This window comes from Chionomys nivalis, chromosome 24 (genome assembly GCF_950005125.1).
Source record: "Chionomys nivalis chromosome 24, mChiNiv1.1, whole genome shotgun sequence".
Taxonomy (NCBI): Eukaryota; Metazoa; Chordata; class Mammalia; order Rodentia; family Cricetidae; genus Chionomys; species Chionomys nivalis.
This window is the reverse complement of record NC_080109.1, coordinates 15,708,739-15,727,894: the sequence shown is the minus strand read 5'-3', so window position 1 is coordinate 15,727,894 and position 19,156 is coordinate 15,708,739. Positions and strand designations below refer to the sequence as shown.

Sequence of the window (19,156 nt, the reverse complement as noted above, 5' to 3'; positions counted from 1 at the left end):
TGATCACAGCAGGGGTCACAATCGGTTTCTGAAAACAGTCATCATGGATACTACACAGGCAAGAGCTTTAAACAGGGAAGCAGGGAACATTCCACGCCTAGTACCCTCCTCGATTTTCAGATCATGCTTTTTACTCTAGCCCCCTTTTTTGGTCTCCCCACCCCTAATCTCTGCACTCCTTTTTTGCTTCTTGGTCTCTACAGGTATTCAACACAATTTAAGTACAGAAATCTAAAACATTAAAGTGAGGCTCTGCCTATGAGAGAGAACACACAGTTTTGTCTCTCTGGGCCTAGGCTACCTCATCCATTGTAATATTTTCTAGCTACATCTGTTTTCCTATACATTTCCTAATTTCACATCTGTGTAGTGTTGAATTGTGTCTGAGCACCACATTTTCATTAACCACTCATGTGAGCCGATTCAATGTCCTAGCTATTGTGAATAGAGCAGCAACGAACATGGGTGTGTAGGTATCTCTATGACAGGCTACATGGAGTCCTTTGGGTATACGCCCAGGAGAAATGTGACCAAGTAATACGGAAGCTCTACCTCTAGTTTTCTGAGAAATCCCATACTGATCTCCACTGTGGCTGTACCACTTTAAATTCCCACCAACGGTGAATAAAGCTCTCCTCCTTGCCATCATTTGTTTCCTTGATAATAGCCATTCGGACTGGGGTGAGATGGGTCTCAAAATATGAAAATGTCTTCATCTGCATCTCCTGGGTGGCTAGTGATATCAAACACCAGTGTTTATTAGTCATCTCTATTTTTTTCCTTTGAGAACTCTGCTCGGTTTTTAAATTAGGGTATGTAACATTTAAATTTTTTCAGTGTCTATTATAAGTGTTAAACCTCTGTCCATTGTATATCTGGCAAAGGGAGAGAGGGGAATACTAGGTATAGAAATATTTAAAGAGAGATGGAATCGGGCATCAAGAGGAGGGAGAGGGTTGGTAATAGAGAAACCCACTGCTTTTGGCTGCCAGGCTCAGTGGGTAAAGGCATTTGCTACCATGTCTGACAACCTGAGTTGGAATGCCAGGATTGACATTGCGGAGAGAAAGAAGTAACTTGCACAAGCTGTTCTCTGACCTCCACATACAAGCTGTGACATGTGCATGCATGCGTGCATGTGCATGCACACACACACATACACACACACACAGAATAATTTTTAAATCGTTTTAAAGAAACCTATTTTATAAGTTAACTAAATAATTCTATTTTAAAAAGGAGTTAGTAGGGACATGGCCTAAATGGTAGATAATGTCATATCTAGAAGCCAAGAGTGTGTAGGCGAAAACGACAGTCCTGGCTGCGGGATGCCTTCATGTGAACTGTTGGCTAAGGGAGGCCCCAGAGACTTCCCACACAATACAGGCTCTTGGCGCTTCTCTTGGTTGTCTGCCCGGACTAGAGAATAAGACACCGTTGCTGAGGACACCATACACATTGGTTGCAAGAAACATACATAAAGCTGGAGTGGAGTAGGCATTTCCTCCCAGTCAGCTAGCTCTCTCAGTGCTGCAAGGGGCGCTGTACAGGTTGCTGGGGGAGAAAAGGTATCAACGGCCTTAGGGTTGTGAGCACTAAGAACTGTAATACCAACGTGCCTAGCTAGGTGCGCCCACTATGGGGGTAACCAACTGCCGTTTGGTTGAAGTTGGGACCCTCTCAACAGGAGAGAATCCATGCATGGTACTGTAAAACCAGCCCAAACCAGGCGGCTGGTGAAGTCATAGACCCTAGGGAAGAGTGTACTACTGTTTTTTAGATAAAATGACATAGCTCAAAACTGCCTTCTAATTATCTACATTTATACATAGACAGAGGCTATTCTCAGCCTTAACCTGAGACGCCTCTCTTTGCAGTGAATAATGAAGAATACAGAGACTCAAGGCTGCTCGAAGAGTTGAGAGTAAGTGATGGTTTGGTGCTCAGTCCTAAATAAGACATTTTGACCTCCCAGTCTAAGGTTCAGTGAACACTGCAGAAAAGGAAGAAACTGGAATGTAAGAGCCAGAAGATAGGGAGAAGACTGAGATGCCACCTTCTGAGTCTGACACAGCCCTTATCATCATCATCATCATCATCACCATCATCATCATCTTCATCATCAGCAGCAGCAGCAGCTGAGGGTATCTGCACTGAGCCTGCACAAGACTGGCCTGATCAACAGTCAATCATGGATGAGGGAGGGGCTTGTGGGGCCTTACTACTCCCTGTTGAACTATGGCTACTAATAGATTCTAGGAGAGGAGTCATTGTCTTCGGTCTGTACTCATTAGTGAGCCCACCGGGTTCTAATTGCTAGTTCTAAACCCTTGATGATCCGGATGGGCCTGTTTAAACTCAGCAGATCACCAAACAAAAGGATACAAATGTGGGAAAGAGATTTATAGGGAGAAGGGAGAGCAGATGGGGTGGAAGGAAAATAGGAGAGGGAGGGTAGGGAGCGAGAGCACAGAATTCATTATAGACGTGAATGGAATTGTTAGAGAACAGGTTTAATTAATAAAGAAATAAAGGTAAAATTCAAGTATTACAATTAATATAGATTTCTGTGTGATTATTTTAGGAGTCTGGGTGGCCGGGAACAAACAAGCAGCTTTCTACAACACTAACCCTAATTCATCTCAGTGGGTCCAAAACAAAGATGTGAAGGGATGTGGAGGAGGCCACGTTGGGAAGACATAAGTGAGCAGGATCAGGAAAGGAACAAGAGAGGGTAATAATGGGTAGATACAACCATGATACATTGTATATGTGCAAAGTTGTCAAAAATAATAAAATAGGAGCTAGTAGTTTTGATAATTTCTTTAATGGGGTTGGGACCTATCGTGCTAATATGCAATTTAATTCCTTTAATCCTTTCGTGACCCTACAAGATGGAAAGTTCAGTTTGCTCAGTATTTACGATGGCTGGTGGACTAGTAATAACTGTTGTCTGGCTCCAGCTACATGCTTATCCTGTCCTTCCAGCCCTCTGCCGGTCCGACATCTGCATAGCCCTCCCCTTCTCTGAAGACACCTTCACCTGACAACTCCTGCCACTAGCCTGTGTTCAGCCCCTCACTGACGCCATGTTCCCTCTATACAGTATCTCTACTTGGTCTTCACATTTCACTCCAGGATCCCTCCCAGTCTCCAGACACGCACAACTAAAATAGCTAGGACCACAGGATGGAGAGGCCGTGGGAGTCAGAGCAACAAACACGGAGATGCTTTCTTACCTGTACAGCTGGCCTCCCTCCTTGCCAGGATTCTGAAATATGTCTTCCTCGTCGTCGGTACTATAGGATTTAGAACGTGACTTTGTAGTTTTCTGCTGGAAGAGTCATAGTAAATTTATTAATTCACCACATTAGGCACATTCACAAAATAGAGAGATTGGGCTAGATTTTCATATGCGCGCGCACACACGCATACGCACAGGTGTCTGTGCACGTGTGAGCATGCATAGAAAGAATAATCAATAACAATCATTATATTACATTAGCAATGCAAAACTTAGTTTCATGCCTAAAATAAGCCACAGAAAACTGACATATTAGAAAAATTATATTAGTTGCATACTTTGAAGGTGTTCACAAGAGAAAGCCAAAATTAAAGTATCTGTTTAAATAATTATAAGGGAAAATGTCTTTTTGTATAGAAGCTTACTATTGATAAGGGATAAAAGGCAAATTTGGTTTTAAAAAAACCTAGCATTCTACCTTCCATCAACACATTCTCAAATAGTTATTATGTAAATCAAACTGCTGTTTTGAGTTTATAGCCCATTTTACATTCTAGAAGTAAAATAAAAATTGCTATTCATAGCACATGAGCTTAAAGTCTCCAGAATTAATCTAGCATCTTCTGGACAGATTTTTTTCTTGGGGGGGCGGAGTTCATTCTCACACTGGAGACTGCTCATTATTTAGGCAGCACAAAACCCAACATAACAAATGATGGAGCCCCCAGTCATTGCAGAAAAACTTGAGACCAAACATACAGCTCCTACCAAGGTTAGCCATCTAGACAGTATACTTTGGACATCGGAGGAAGGTGACCCTGGAAATGAACACTGTCCCCAAGTCATCACATCGTCACATCAACTTCCAGATTTTCTCATCCCCCCAAACTGAAGACCAGCTACAAGATGCCCACTGCACCAACGGTGATGAGTGACTTTGAACCTTCTCAGGAATTGCTTTCATCCTGAGAACTCAGACATGGAAACCCTACTGTTCAAACTCTCACTCTAGGTTAGCTTTTCACCAAGCAGGTCAAGTCGCAAGTCCCATCAGGTTTCCTGCCATACCTTAAACGTATTGTGTAAACACTACCATTCTACAGGGTTATTATTATTATTTCAATGATTAAATGAGAGACATACAAAGCCATTTTGTAATCCACTGACTTTAACTTTGTATGTAAATTATTAGTGGTACTTACTAAAATAATTCATAAACAACCTCACGGACAGCCTACTGTTATCACCAGATGTGTGAAAATGTTCACTCTTTGGTAGCTGAAATTCCTCTCAAATATTTTCCTCAGAAGATACATTTTTATTATAAGTTATAAAAAGAAGTTAATAGCTAAAGGCAGTGTTTTGGCGCACATCTGTAATCCAAGCTCTTGAGAGGAAGAGGCAGGAAGTTCAGTGGGTGTGTAAGGCCAGCCTGGGCTACACAGCAAGATGCTTCCTCAAAAACAAAACAAAACAAAGAATGATTAATGTTGATAATTTTTCTGACACAGTTTTGATACATGATATATATGAGGTTATAGCATTCACACCCAGACTCTATTTTCATCACACTGTTTTGTATGTTTAAGATCTTCAGAGATTAGCCCCCAGCGGCTTCACACCTGCCCACTATGCAAGTGAATCAAGGCTCGCTTAATCACTGTTTAGACTGAAGTTGGTTTATTTTTTATCGCTGTAACTAATGTCCCTAAATTATCCTACTTATGGACATGAAATTCCAGACAGACCATCCCTTACAATAGTAGAAAAGGTCTCTCACCGAAACCCTCAGATAGCATTACACTCATCACCTAATAACCAATCTCCTTTATTAATTTTTAAAATTACATTTAGTTCATGTGTGCATGTGTGTGTGGATGCACATTCACACACTTATGCCACGGTGCACAAGTGAATGTCAAAGGACAAACTGTCAGAGCAACTTGAACTTTTTCCACCAGGTAGGTCATGAGAAACCCAGGTCACCAGGCTTGAGACCACACACTGGATCCGCTGAGCCGTCTCACTGGCCCGGTGACTGATATCTTATATAAATTTTTCACTGCTTTATTGAGGTGGCACATACTTCTGCACAAGTACGCAGTTTTGTGTGTACCAAATGATGCCTTCCACAAACTGAAAGCACTCCAGTGAGGAAGTAGAATCCTGCCTGCTTTCTAGAATCCTCCACATCCTCCCATTGGTCCTTACTTTCCCCTCAAAGGTAACAATGACCCTTAATACCTACCCGGATTTCTACGCTATAGCATTTTTACAGGGTTTTAAATTTAAATACATAAAGATACTCTCACTGCATGCTCTCCAAGTTTCTTTAGCTCAGATCATGCTTGAAAGAAAATACCATGGCACATAGGTATAACTGTGTTCTTTCTGTGGCATGCTTGAAAGATAATATCATGGCACATAGGTATAACTGTGTTCTTTCTGTGGCTGTTCAACAGGCCAGATGTGAATTTGCCACATTTTAGTTGGTTCTATAGTTAAGGAGCATTTGGGCTGTTCACTACTTGTCCCATTGCAAATGCCACTGTTAAACTGTTGTTTCTGTCCTGGTCATAAACCCAACAGTGGAGCTGCTAAAGGTGAGATGGTCATACCGTGTGCCACGTTGGTTTCTGTACCTCGGCAGAAGGAGTACATGTTGCTCGGCACTGAAATGCTTGGTCTCTGTGTTCTTTTTATGCAATTTTCACTTCCAGATAACTCCAAAGGAGAACCTCACTTCCTTGCCAAGTGCCTCTTTCCTATGCTATCTGCTTTTGTAATGGGCGCATTTAAACTTTTGGTTGGTTTTGTTTTTTGGAAATTTGAACTGCCTGTCTTCTTACCTGTAGAAATGATTCAAGTATATAGAATATGAGTCCTTTGTTGGATATGTGTATTTAAAAAGCATCTAAAATGCAACTTGATTTTTGATCAAATTAACAGCGGTTCTAAATTTCAAAGTTGTTTAAATTTCGAACTTCTCAGCCAGGCGGTGGTGGTGCACGCCTTTAATCCCAGCACACGGGAGGCAGAGGCAGGCGGATCTCTGTGAGTTCAAGACCAGCCTGGTCTACAAGAGCTAGTTCCAGGACAGGCTCCAAAACCACAGAGAAACCCTGTCTCAAAAAACCAAAAAAAAAAAAAAAAAATTCAAACTTCTCTCCTTCAGAAGTCCTTTCAACAAAACCTTTAACCATCTCAAGGTTATTTCAATACAATGTTACCCTTTTACTTATAGAATCTTTAAATTAACTGAATACCACACATTAACGACCATCACTATGTACATACCTTGTGTTTCCCGAAGTTGCTCATCAGCGATCGCCCATGGGACTTCTTTCCACTTTCCTTCACGTCCAGGTTCTGCGTAAATAAAAAGCATAGTGTAATAATTTTTCTTTCTTTTCATCCTGCTTAGCTCTGGCAGGTGCCCTAGGGACCCTCTCTTCTCTTTCCCTGGCTCATTTCTTCCTACTTCACACCTCTGACATCTCAAATATGACTGTGTCTGTCTGATGCCAAAAGGGGGACACCGTCAGGGATGCCAGAATACAGCATCAGCCCATGGCTTCCATCCCTATTCACCGTGTGCCTAAGCCCAGGAAGCGGTGCTCTGAATGTCCCAAGCAGAGATGATCATTTCTGGTTAAGAGGAGTTTTAATTTTGGAAAATAGCCACTTAACCTTATCTGAGGGTTTCGGTGAGACCTCTTCTACTACTGTAAAGGATGCTCTGTCTGGAATTTCATGTCCATAATTAGGATAATTTAGGGACAGTAGTAACAGTGACAAGAAAAAAACCAACTGTTCAGTCTAAAGAGTGATTAAGCGAGCCATGGTTCACTTGCATAGTGGGCAGATGTGAAGCCACTGGGGACTAATCTCTGAAGATCTTAAACATATAAAACATGAAACAAAATAGCATGATGGAAGCAGATTCCAGGTGTGATAGCCATAGTTTCATGTATAACATGTGTCAAAACTGTGTCAGAAAAATTATCATCATTAATCATTTTTTGTTTTATTTTTGAAGTAGCATTTTGCTACTTTGTATCCCAAGCTGCTAAATATAGAAAATGCTCACACTGAACACTGTTGTTGGGGATTTTAAAATATTATAAATAAAAGCCAGTCATAACACTTTCATTCATTTAAGGAAATCATGTGATGCATATCTGTGCATTGAAAGCATTGCCCTGGTGGTTAGCACCAGGGAGTGGAATTTGAGCCTCTGAAGACTCCTCACGTGGGTTCATTTTTCAGGCAAAGGTGGTGAGCAAGTCTCCTCCTGTGTTAGCCCACATGTGGAGTGGGGGCAGAAATGTCCCCTGTTGAAAGGGTTATTGTCCCTGAAATTCATTGTGGGGAGACCTGCAGACCCCACCCACCAAGGATTCCAGCTAAACAGAGAGAAACTCACCAATAGAACAAAGCTAAGTAAGCAAGCCCCTTAAAATAAAGAAACTGCAAGAAGTGTCTGCTAAAGCCGTAGACGGATGATATCAAAAGTAATTCATAGAAGAGATGGCAAGGAAGAACCGGGAGATGACTGGTATAAAAACCCACCCAAAAATTGGTGAGGGGAAGCCGGGCGGTGGTGGCGCACGCCTTTAATCCCAGCACTTGGGAGGCAGAGGCAGGCGGATCTCTGTGAGTTCGAGACCAGCCTGGTCTACAAGAGCTAGTTCCAGGACAGGCTCCAAAACCACAGAGAAACCCTGTCTCGAAAAACCAAAAAAAAAAAAAAAATTGGTGAGGGGTAAGAACCAGGGGCTCATGGGGGGACGTTGACTCACCCTTGACTACTTTATGTGTGTACATTGCCTATGAAGACCTAGTAATCCTGACCACTAACTGTTCAAAGCGTATGGATTAGGAAGGTAGCTACACTGGATATTGGTCATAGAATTGAAACTACTTTATCCAAGCTAGGAGAAACAGTACTACTGCCAAAGCCATGGCTCTTCTCTTGGACTCCATTTTCTCATCCGATAAACAGGAGAATAGCGAGCCAGTTAACCTGTGAGTTCTTTGGTACTTCTAAGAGCCCATTAATTGGTAGGAGGACCCTGTCACTTATTGTCCCAACTAAGATGATTTAAGAGAGAAACTGGGCATATTTAGCTGGACACCAGGTCAACAGCACACAGCAAAGCTGTCTCGGGCAATCTGAGATCAAAGTCATTGACCTGAGTTGGTACTTTCTGTGCCCAGGACAATGCTAAGTGTGTTGCACACATCCTCACTTACTTTGCACAAGGATGTTTTTGCTCAAACTTTACAAAGATAGGCATAGACATCTGAGGAGCATTTCACAAAGGAAAGGTGCTTAGAAACCGAAGAGGAGGGTCCGTTTTTTTTTTTCCCTTGGCGAGGGGAGCATTCAAGAGGAGATTGTTTACCTGCTTCAGGTGGGTGTTTAAGCCTTCATGTGTGGCCTTGAGTAGAGCCCTCACTGTGAAACTGTCAGGATCTTCTTTGTCTCGAATTTGAGACTCCCTCAACAATGATTCCAGTTTTTTCCGTATGAAAGATTCTACCTGGTGCTCAGTGGTCCCATTACTCTGAAAAAAAGAATAATAATAATATAAACAATCCCCCGAGAAACAGACTCCTGTAGAAGATGCCTTCTGCCCAAGACAACACTGAGTTTATAATCTCATGATCTCTCGGTCACCTGTAAAATAGTAAGATACTCGTTGAACAATTTTGAAACCCCTCACCAAAAACCCCCGTCTCGGTCAGCTGCCCTTCATTGGCTGCACGTGTGTTCGGCACTGTTCACACAAAGTCTTATTCTAACTTTGTTTCAATGATGTGGATTCTGAGGCCTTGAGAAGTTAAGCAAGTTGTTGGAGGTTTACAGAGGTAGCCAGTAAGTGAGAAAAGATTTTAAACCATTCCCTCTTGATGCTCCACACTTTCCCCAGAGGGCAAGCCAGGAGAACCTTCAGGAAATGAAGCTTTCTAAACCTAACATAGTTACAATTGAGCAAAAGTACTATTTTTAAAATGGACTTCCTTCACTGAGAGGCAAAAAATTGCTAAGGGAGTTTCCAAGGTTGCTGACAATTCTGAGACAAAATTTCTTTCTGATCTCCAACACCTTGACATCATTAGTGGGTCCACAATATTGACTTGGGCTATGACCTTTGATTATGATTATTTTAAAAATCACAACCAATTTCAAGGCTTTCAGGGAAACAAAGCAATGCCAATACCTCACATGGAATCTCACACAGCCCCCGTGTCCTCTCACAGACCAGTGGCCCCAAGTTGTGTGCACTGCCCTCTGCTGTTTAACTGCCTTGGCCTCTCCCTTTGTCCAGATCTGCTCCACAGATTATTCAACGGGTTGCCAAAGACCAACCTGCCCCAGGCATGCAGGGGGTTGTACCATTCCACAAGAACAATTCCCACACTATTGTGGAATATTACTAGGAGGCCCATCTATCTGACCCCTGCGGAATAGATAGCCCTCAACTTCTGAATGCATTTCACAAAATCCTATAAGAGCAAGGCAAAATAAACATAGAAAATTAAAAAAAAAGAAAAAAAAGAACACCTTTGCCAGGATGGATTGCTACATTTCTCTGTACTTATAAAACCTACATTAATGTGTTTAAAATGTCCAATTAACAATGCATTCCACCCATGATAGAATCAGGCTCTGAAGGAGACACAAAGAGCTTGCACTGGAGTTCAGAAGTGAACAAGCATAGCCCGCCAGTCACAGGGATGCTAGGAAGGACACGCCATTCCTCCTGGGTAGCAGAGATGGTGCCAGAGACAAGGTCCGATCAGAGAGCTAAGTGTTCGACAGTGAGGAAGGGAAGGGCTTCCCTGTGGTACCCAGTCTAAACAAAGGATTTAAATGGATCAGTCATGGCCTAGAGCAGGAGAAGTTCAGAGGAAAGGCAAGGACTTTGGGGACTGAAGGGATTTGAAAGCCAGAAGATGGGGCAGTCAGAATTCTGCATAAATAGTACTTTAGGAATAACAGCAGTCGGTGAGCATACACCAAAGGGGGCCAGGAGTCTGCAGATGAAAATCCAGGCACAGAGGTTACCGTGGAATTAATTAGTACACAGGCAAGGGTGCTGGGGGCATAGATCACAGAGAGTTTAGGGGGGAAACTCATTTTGATTAAAACAGACTTGTACCGAATCTCTGCCATATGCTAGGTGACACATACTAATAAGGATCAACCCACTGTCACAGCCCTTGGTGCCATGGGGAACTATTCAAACAAGTCAGTAGAGTCAGGCCTATGGGGTACCACCGGGGCACAGAAGAGGACAGGCCACCTGCCTTGGGAATTCAGCTTCTTGGACTGAAGAAGCATGAAGCAATATATCTTAAAAGAAAAGACCATCGATTTCCTGTGATAGCTGTAGGAAATGACTCCAATTTAGCAGCTTGAAACAAATTCATTTTCTCATTAGTCTGGGGGACAAAAGTTTGGAGCAAAGTAGGGTCACGGTCCCTTTGGAGCTCTGGGTCCTGGCCTCTCCTCACTTACAGCAGCTCCCTGTATTCCCTGGCTTGTGAGAGCACAGCTCTCTCTACCTTTGTATTCACATCATCTTTGCCTATGTGTACCCATCTGTTGGCCTTCTCCTCTTCTGAGAACACTTAGCACTGAATTCAAGCCCACCAGAAGCCCAGGACATTCTCCTCTTAAGACCCTTAACAGAAGAGAGTTAGGACTTCACCCTTATTTGGGCTTCAGCATCCAGGAATGTTGAGGCTAGTTTATCTTTTATCCAGACCACTAAAGCCTTGTACGCTATCAGCTGTAGGTCGGCTTCACTTTTTCCCATTTGTGTGTTTACTGGAGTAGCACCTTTAATCTCCTTCACCTTTTCCTTTGTATTGACAATTTGGCCAATTGTTTAGCATGGGAGGCCTTGCCTTCAGCCGGCCAGTGTCTGTCTGCCTTTGTCCCTGAGAGTCATCCTCTCCAACGCTCCCTTTTGCCTGAGCAGCTGGGGGCTACTGTAAGGCCATTGATTAGCCTACTTTCAATACTGTTCTGAATCAGGGACTGGCAAAGACCAAGGGTAAAAAAGAAAAAAAAAAAAAAGAGCTGAGGAATGAATGGCAAATTAGTGAACAGATCAGAATACACATATTAACAGATTAGGTGAGTTTATGGAAGTTCCCCTCCCCAAACAATGAGAAAACTAACATCAAAAATCAGAGATCGCCACATATAATGACAATATAATCATAAAGCTTAACGTATTGGGGGAACACGAAACTGTGCCAGACACACAATATGAGCACATGTTGTGGAGAAAAATCGAGCTGATGTGCTTTTTCAGTTCAACACCGCAGCACACACACAGGCTGAAAACGCAGTATCTGTCAAATGTAATAAGTCAAAGCTCAAGCAACACGGTGCGCCTGTCTGGCAAGCACAAGCGTGTCTCTGTGCCAGGCCACCTTACAAAGCAGTGGCCTCCAGCAGCACGTTATCAGAACCACTCGACACCCTCTAAGGGACGTATGAGGACCTGTCAAGAACCACTCGTAATGACACAGACCGAGGAAAGACTCGGAAGCTCATCCAAGCACGGCCCTAGGAATCTGACACAGAGACGAGCCGGAGCACTTCTCCAACAATGCAGCAGCCATTCTTTCACACTGTGGCAGAAAGGGGTGAATTTTTGGCATCTGGCTGATGCTGAGTTGGCTCGCATTCTAAACAACCGCCATTCCTATTGTAAAACGTGGAAAATAGTCTGAAATCTCTCTGCAGGAAACTTGAGTATGTTTCACTTAAGGCCATGAGTGGAGCCCACAAAAGAGCTGTAAGATCTCTTACTCCTAGCTTTTTTGATCAGTTGCTCCTGGGCGTGGAGGGGAGGACCTGTGGAGACGGAAAGAGAAAGTTTGCAAGAGAAAGCTTGCTAGAACACCTAGAAGGCCAGAGCCAAGCACAGAGCCTCCCTACACCACTTCTTTTCCTTGCCCAGGGCCTCGCAGGAAGCGGAACACGATGAAGAGCTGAACTGTGGGCACATCAGAAGAGCAGGGCTAACACTACGAAGTCCAGGATGGCTGGGGCTGGTGGAAAAACAAGCGCCTGACACAGGACTTAGTATTCCCGTCACATCCTCTAAAAGTGGGGATTTGCCAAAGGAATGAGAGCCCTGCCTGGTGATCTCTTCCTTCCCTTTCTCTGATTTTCATTGCGACAAGATTTGCAGCCACAAAGAACAAAGGAGCCCGCAGCTGAGGTTTCATTCCTGTGTTAGCATTCAGTTCCAGACTCCAATAGCACTCACTGAAAGACAGTTCAGACAGGCGGCTGACCTCAAGACCTATCTGCCACGTGCGGCTGCACTAGAGACAGGAGCTGAGAGTCCTGTGTGTCTCGTCCTTTCGTTCCCTAGGCCGGAGGGAGGGGGCTGCTGTGGGAAGAGGAGAATCATCATTTAACATGGTCAGCAGCGGTTTCTCCCTGATTCGGTTTTCTGAGAGAATGAGTGAGATCTAGGAAGCTCTGTCATCCATCCATCAATCAATCAATCAATAAATTACAAACACATTCTCATCCCCCCCCCCCCAGCACATTTTCACTATAGCACCATTCAGAAAAAAGGCTGCCCCACACCAGTCTAGAAAGGAGCTGAAGACACTAGACATTGGAGTCACCAGAGCAGTGGGCAAGACTCCCAGGCAACACCGGGACCAGTGTCACAATCTCTGAAGGTGTTAGCACCCCTGAAAGCTCCTTGCCATACTACTATGCAGCTGAAGTTGGGGGCCTTCTCTTTGAAAACAAAGCCAGAAAACAAGATACGGGGCCATCTCTACATCCCTCAATGTCTTTTCTTCCCTGTTTAGTACTGGACTTTGGCAACAGGAAGAAAATATATTAGCTGCCCCTTCGATTGCCTTATATAGCTTCAAGCCTATTTCCTGAAGGCATGGGGTGAAGGACGCCTGCTTTTCAGCTGAGTCTGCATTCACTTCGCCCTTCTCCTGCAACTTCATTTACTTCTCATTGAATGTTCTTCTGTTCAAGAATCGTATCACAGTGTAGAAAGAACTGGAATCTCGCACGCCACCTCATCTAGTCCTTGTAATTTGTTGCTAGGATATGACCTGCTGCTTGGCACATGTCATTTCATCTCAGAGTGGACAGAGGAGTAGCAAGACCCCAGAGCCCCAAGAGGTAGCTCATCCGTTCTGTGAATGCTGTTATGTTTGAGACTAATGACATTCACAAGTCTTCTTAAAATGTCTCGAAGGAAAGATGATGAAGTTGCAACAATAGTTGCGGGGAGGGGAAAATGATTAAAATGTTCAGTGAGGGCCAGAATGGATAATAGTGTACAGAATAATGGGGTACAATGGGCTGTACTGGGGCTCAATTGGTGCTGGTAGGCTTGGTGTTTGTGGGATGAGCTTCATGCAAGAGAGAGCTGCTGTTTGTGCCCAATAGACTGGCTAAACACAGACTGAGAGAGTTTTTTTAAAAAAAAAAAAACTCAAAAGCTCAACAGAAGGAGAAAAAAATAACCAAGGGAGTTGAAATTCAAGAGTGCGAAGTCTGGGCCGCCCCCTGGCACAGGGGGTCCCATAACTGTGAATAACAATGATCGGGCTGCCTGGAATCAAATCTGCTAGATTACTGTACTGCGGCTGGGAGGAAATTGTCCCTTACGTCGCTGAGCTGTGATTCTTGGGTCACTGAGCACACTGGCTTTACCCTGTGGCTTACATATCATGAGCCAGATTTTCTCTGTGGCTGAGGCTACAAAGTAATACAAAACAGAAGCTTAGACGAGCCAAGCATAGCAGAAGACATTCATCGCATAAGCAAGAAACGTCATGGGGTTTGAACAGCAGATGGACTAGGAGAAAGCCTGCATCCTGCTCAGTTGGGTGAGCCGCTATGCCTGCCCTACTCTTTCCCTTGGGGTTCATTCTGCCTAGAACTTTCTCCCCATATATTAAACTAGGTAATTCTTTTTTTCTTCAGATATTTAGTTAAATGTAACTTTTAAGGAAAGTTTTATGTAAACATCCTCTCTAAAAATTTAACCCACATCACTTTTTCCTCTAGCACGTATATCTAACATACCATATATTTTACTTGTTTGCCTTGTTTCTTATCTGTCTCCTTTCTCTTTCACTAATGTTTAAACCCCAGGAATATCTTCAATCTATTTTATCCACTCCAGTGTCATCTAACACCAACAATGATGGTGCAGCTCCAACAGGAAATGCCCAGTAAAAGCTGGTGACATGCATAAACTATCTTAATAAGATCATGAAACTTTATGGTCTAGTGTCCATGAACTGGGATAAAAAGCTTTCAGTATTACACTGATTTAGATATGGCTGATAAACCTAACCATGTACTTTCAACTTACAGCTGAGATAAAGGACTTCCTTTATAGAAATGGCTTTGTGGGTAATGACTGGTTCATACAACCAACCAACACTGCACTAAGTTTTATAGGAATATGATCAACCATCTTTAAATCTGCTACGTTGATAAGATAATTAAACTCCCTGCTTCTCAGTGGAGTATAAACTGACTAGTTACAATAAAATACTCTCAAATTCTAAATTTTCTTTTCTTAGAGGAGTTCAAAAATAGAGAAATAAAGGTTGTATAATAACTTTATATACTTCTACTGAAAATGTTGAGTGTTCGTGTGTGTGTGTGTGTGTACATGTGTGTGTTAACACAGTTTCTTCTTCAATGTATGACAAGGAAGTCTCTGTAAAACCTTTAAAATGGGGTGTTCTGTAACTCTACTCAGTTCAAATGAATGGTCATGACTCTCTTTGTAGAAACACATTCTAAAACATTGATCCATACCAGAGCCTAGAAAGCAGCCAGGAGACTATGGGCATAAACAGAGAACCCTGGTACAAATATTATTCTGTTTTCACAGAACTGTGTCTACAGTGAAATGTCATAACCACAGACATTTATAGAAAATAAATAAATTTATAGACATCTATATAAAATAGAATTTTGTCAACCATGGTGACGTAAGCTGATATCCCAACTATTTCAGAAGGATCAGTAAGTTCAAGGCCAGCCTTGGCAACAAAGTGAGGCTGTGTCCCAAGATAAAAAGTCAAAAGAAGCCTGGTGACACAGTTCAGTGGTAAAGTATTTGACTTTACCTGGATTCAACCCCGAGTACAACAAAAAAGTCTCAATGGGATCAAAAAAAACTGATACAGCCAAGTGGGCCTAAGAACTAGATCAGCTTTGATTGCATACTGCAATAGATGTCTACATTTGTCATGGTAACAGTAGTTGAAGCTACCACCTCCCAGTTTCCCAGAACAGCATTCCCCACACAGGTAATATGCACGGCTTCTGCATCCTCCACAGATGGTAGACTATGCAGCTAATAACCCAGAGATCTGAAGAACCTAGAGGCACAAGAAAGGGAATCAGAAAAGCTAGGTTTATTAAATAAGACTTAAATTATCCACAATCAGAAGATACCAGTTACAAAGATAGCAAATACCTAGAAGAATATATTTTTTAAAAACTAATGTAGTTAATATATTTTCAGTTATAAAACTATGTAGGTTTTTGTGACCTATTAGTTACAGATATTTAACTAAAACTACTAAGAGGGAAGGGATGAATTCAGATCATAATTTTCATTCTGTTCCAGCTGAATCTTCGCCATTTTCCCTTTTCAAAGCATGTTAAAGCCATGAAAGAAATGTCTATGAAGTCTTCAGCTGTCATTAAGTTCTTGTCTCCTTTGAAAATAATGTCAGTTCCAGCTGCCACCTCAGAGGTGAGGCATCAGAGTGACTGTAATTTAGAAGATAGTGTCTTGTTGTAACAACATAATTGTTGAATTCAGGATAATCGTGTATATTAGGAGAGATTATACAAAATATATCTGGGGACAGAATAATGGTTCTGATGTCCACAAAGTGCCACTTTTCTGTGGAAATGAAACTACACAGCAAAGCCTGCACTGCTTTGGGCTTATCATGTGGCACCAGAAATCATGTGACTATTGACAGTGACAGGGACAGCATTTCTTCAAGCCTTAGAATTCTGCAGGTTCAAACTGCAACCCCTCCCTCACTCCCACGAGTCAAAACACTGATCTTCTGCACAGAGGTTCTTGCGTGTAAGAAAAAGTCATCCCAAGGCTAACTTCAAATGCCACTCTATTGAGGATGTGGCCAATTAAACACCCAGCCAAGCATCCCACTCTAGTAAGGGCTTCGAAATTGAGACCAAGGTATACTTTGTCAGTGAAGGGTTTTACATCTTAAGAAAGCAGACCTAGGTGTGGCTGGGGCCACACCTATTCATGTTCCTCAAGAAGACTGACAGTCCAACCACAGTTTAACTCCCAGACCTATTATAATATGTGGGTTTGTCCCTGGAAAGAGCACATTCGGTGTGGTGGTTTGACTGAAAATAGCTCCCATAGGCTTACAGGGAGTGACACTCTCAGGAGGCATGGCCTTGCTGGAGTAGGTGGTCACTGGGAGTGGGCTTTGGGGGGTGAAATGTTCGAGTTCAGCCCAGCTGTCTCTCTCTCCCTCCTGCCTGCGGGTGCAGATGTAGAACTCTCAGCTCCTTCTCCGGCATCATGTCTGCCTGTGTGCCACCACACTTCCTGCCAGGATGAAAGAGACTAAACCTCTCAAATGTAAGCCAGCCCAAGTTAAATGTTTGCCTTCACAATTCCCATCAGAATCCCAGCAAAATTCTTCACTAATCTTGACAGAACAACACTCAACTTCATACGGAAAAACAAAAAACCCTGAATAGCCAAAACAATTCTCTACAATGCAGGAACTCCCGGAGGAAGCACCATCCCTGACATCAAGCTCTATTACAGAGCGACAGTAATGAAAACAGCTTGATTTTGGCATTAAAACAAACAGGTAGACCAATGGAATCAAATCAAAGACCCTGATATTAATTCACAAGCCTATGAACACCTGATTTTTGACCAAGAAGCTAAAATTATACAGTGGAAAAAAGAAAGCATATTCAACAAATGGTGCTGGCATAACTAGATGTCAGCATGTAGAAGAATGCAAATAGCTTCATATAGATCCCCATGCACAAAACTCAAGTCCAAATGGATCAAAGACCTCAACATAAAGCCAGCCATACTGAACCTCATTGAAGAGAAAGTGAGAAGTAGCCATGAAGGCATAGGCACAGGAGAATGCTTCCTAAATATAATACCAATAGCACAGACTCTGAGATCGGCAATTAATAAATGGGACCTCCTGAAACTGAAAAGCTTTTGTAAGACAAAGGACACAGTTATTAAGACAAAACGGCAGCCTATAGAATGGGAAAAGATCTTCACTAACCCCACATCAGACAGAGGACTGATCTCCAAAATATATAAAGAACTCAAGAAACTAGATATCAAATTACCAAATAATCCAATCAAAAAAAATGGGGTACAGATCTAAACAGAGAATCCTCAACAGAAGAATTACAAATGGCCAAAAGACACTTAAGGAATTGCTCAACATCCTTAACCATCATGGAAATGTAAATCAAAATGACTCTAGGGGCCCCCTTCTTCCTGGAGTACGTGAAGGGCACAAAGGGCCCTGAGCTAGCAACTCACATAATGTAGCTTGAACTTGCACTCATCTTCAATCTCATCGGCGCTGTCCTCGTCAGACACTTCTCCTTCCTCCGCATCATCCCCAAGGTGATACGGCAACTTCTTGCCCTGAAAGAGATCAAAACATCCTATTTGAAAATGTAAATACATTCATAACAGCCCCAAAGTAGAGGTAAACTAAGTGTCTGTTGAAAGATGAATGGACATACAAAACCTGCTCTTCTCATAGGGAATATTACTCAGTCCTTTAAAAGAACAAAATCCTGATACACATTATAACATAGCAGAAAAAAATAATGACATCTTGAAATTTGCAGGCAAATGGATAGATCTAGAAAACAACATACTGAGTGAGGTAACTCAGACCCAGAAAGACAAGTATCATACGTACTCACTCATAAGTGGTTTTTAAAAATAAAGCAAAGAAAACCAGCCTATAATTCACAATCCCTGAGAACCTAGACAACAAAGAGGAGCCTAAGAGAGACATACATGGATCTAATGTACATGGGAAGTAAAAAACAACAAGATCTCCTGAGTAAATTGGGAGCATGGGGCCCATGGGAGAAGGTTGAAGGGGAGGGGAGAGGCAGGGAAGGGAACAGAGAAAAATGTAAAGCTCAATAAAATCAATTTTAAGAAAAGAATAAGTATCCAGGGCTGGGTAGATGCTCAGAGGGTAAAACACTTACCACACAAGCATGAGGATCTGACTTTGGACCCCATTAGCTTGTGCCTATAATCTCAGGGCTTCTATGTCAGGATGGAAGATGAGACAGGGGAACTGCTGGAAACCCACAGGGCTACCTCAAACAAGATGGAAGACAAGCGCCGACACTTGTGTTTATCCTCGGACCTCCACCGTGTCCCACAGGCACACACACAGATGCACATGTGTGCACATGCATACACACACACACACACACACACAAAATTAAGAGTAAGTACCTCTATGGGCTTTGCCTCCCTCTTTTATATTTCCCAATTTATATTCAGAAAAAGTTAAATAAAAGAAAAAAGGCAAAAAAAGGCAAGGCCCGGGGTCTGATAAGAGAGAGCTCTAAGGTAGCTCTCTACATTGGTGGGCTTCTGCCTTGAGAGCAGAAGGAATATTGAGAGGACATGGAGTCATATCCAGACTATGATGTAGGGAAAGGGTGATCAGAACCAGGCTCTGAGGCAAGTGACCGAGGCTGTTGTTGGCAGCCTCCAAAGTGTCACTAATGTCTCCTGGCTCTTTTCTCTACCCTACTACAATGCTCTCTTCTTGAATGTGGGCTGGAACTAGTGA

General features: G+C 42.7%; 1 protein-coding gene across 10 annotated transcripts in view; it reads right to left on the bottom strand.

Annotated features, from left to right (window-relative positions):
• Positions 1–19,156, bottom strand: part of Plch1 (phospholipase C eta 1) — a 144,585-nt gene that overhangs the window by 19,995 nt on the left and 105,434 nt on the right. For 8 of the 10 annotated variants that reach the window (XM_057757008.1, XM_057757010.1, XM_057757011.1 and 5 more), the window contains exons 10-13: positions 17,866–17,973; positions 8,653–8,814; positions 6,542–6,613; positions 3,240–3,334 (exon numbers count right to left, since the gene is read on the bottom strand). In XM_057757008.1, coding sequence (XP_057612991.1) covers positions 3,240–3,334; positions 6,542–6,613; positions 8,653–8,814; positions 17,866–17,973 — 437 coding nt within the window. The remainder of the gene's footprint in view (positions 1–3,239; positions 3,335–6,541; positions 6,614–8,652; positions 8,815–17,865; positions 17,974–19,156) is intronic. The other 2 variants (XM_057757009.1, XM_057757012.1) reach the window with 1 other exon arrangement.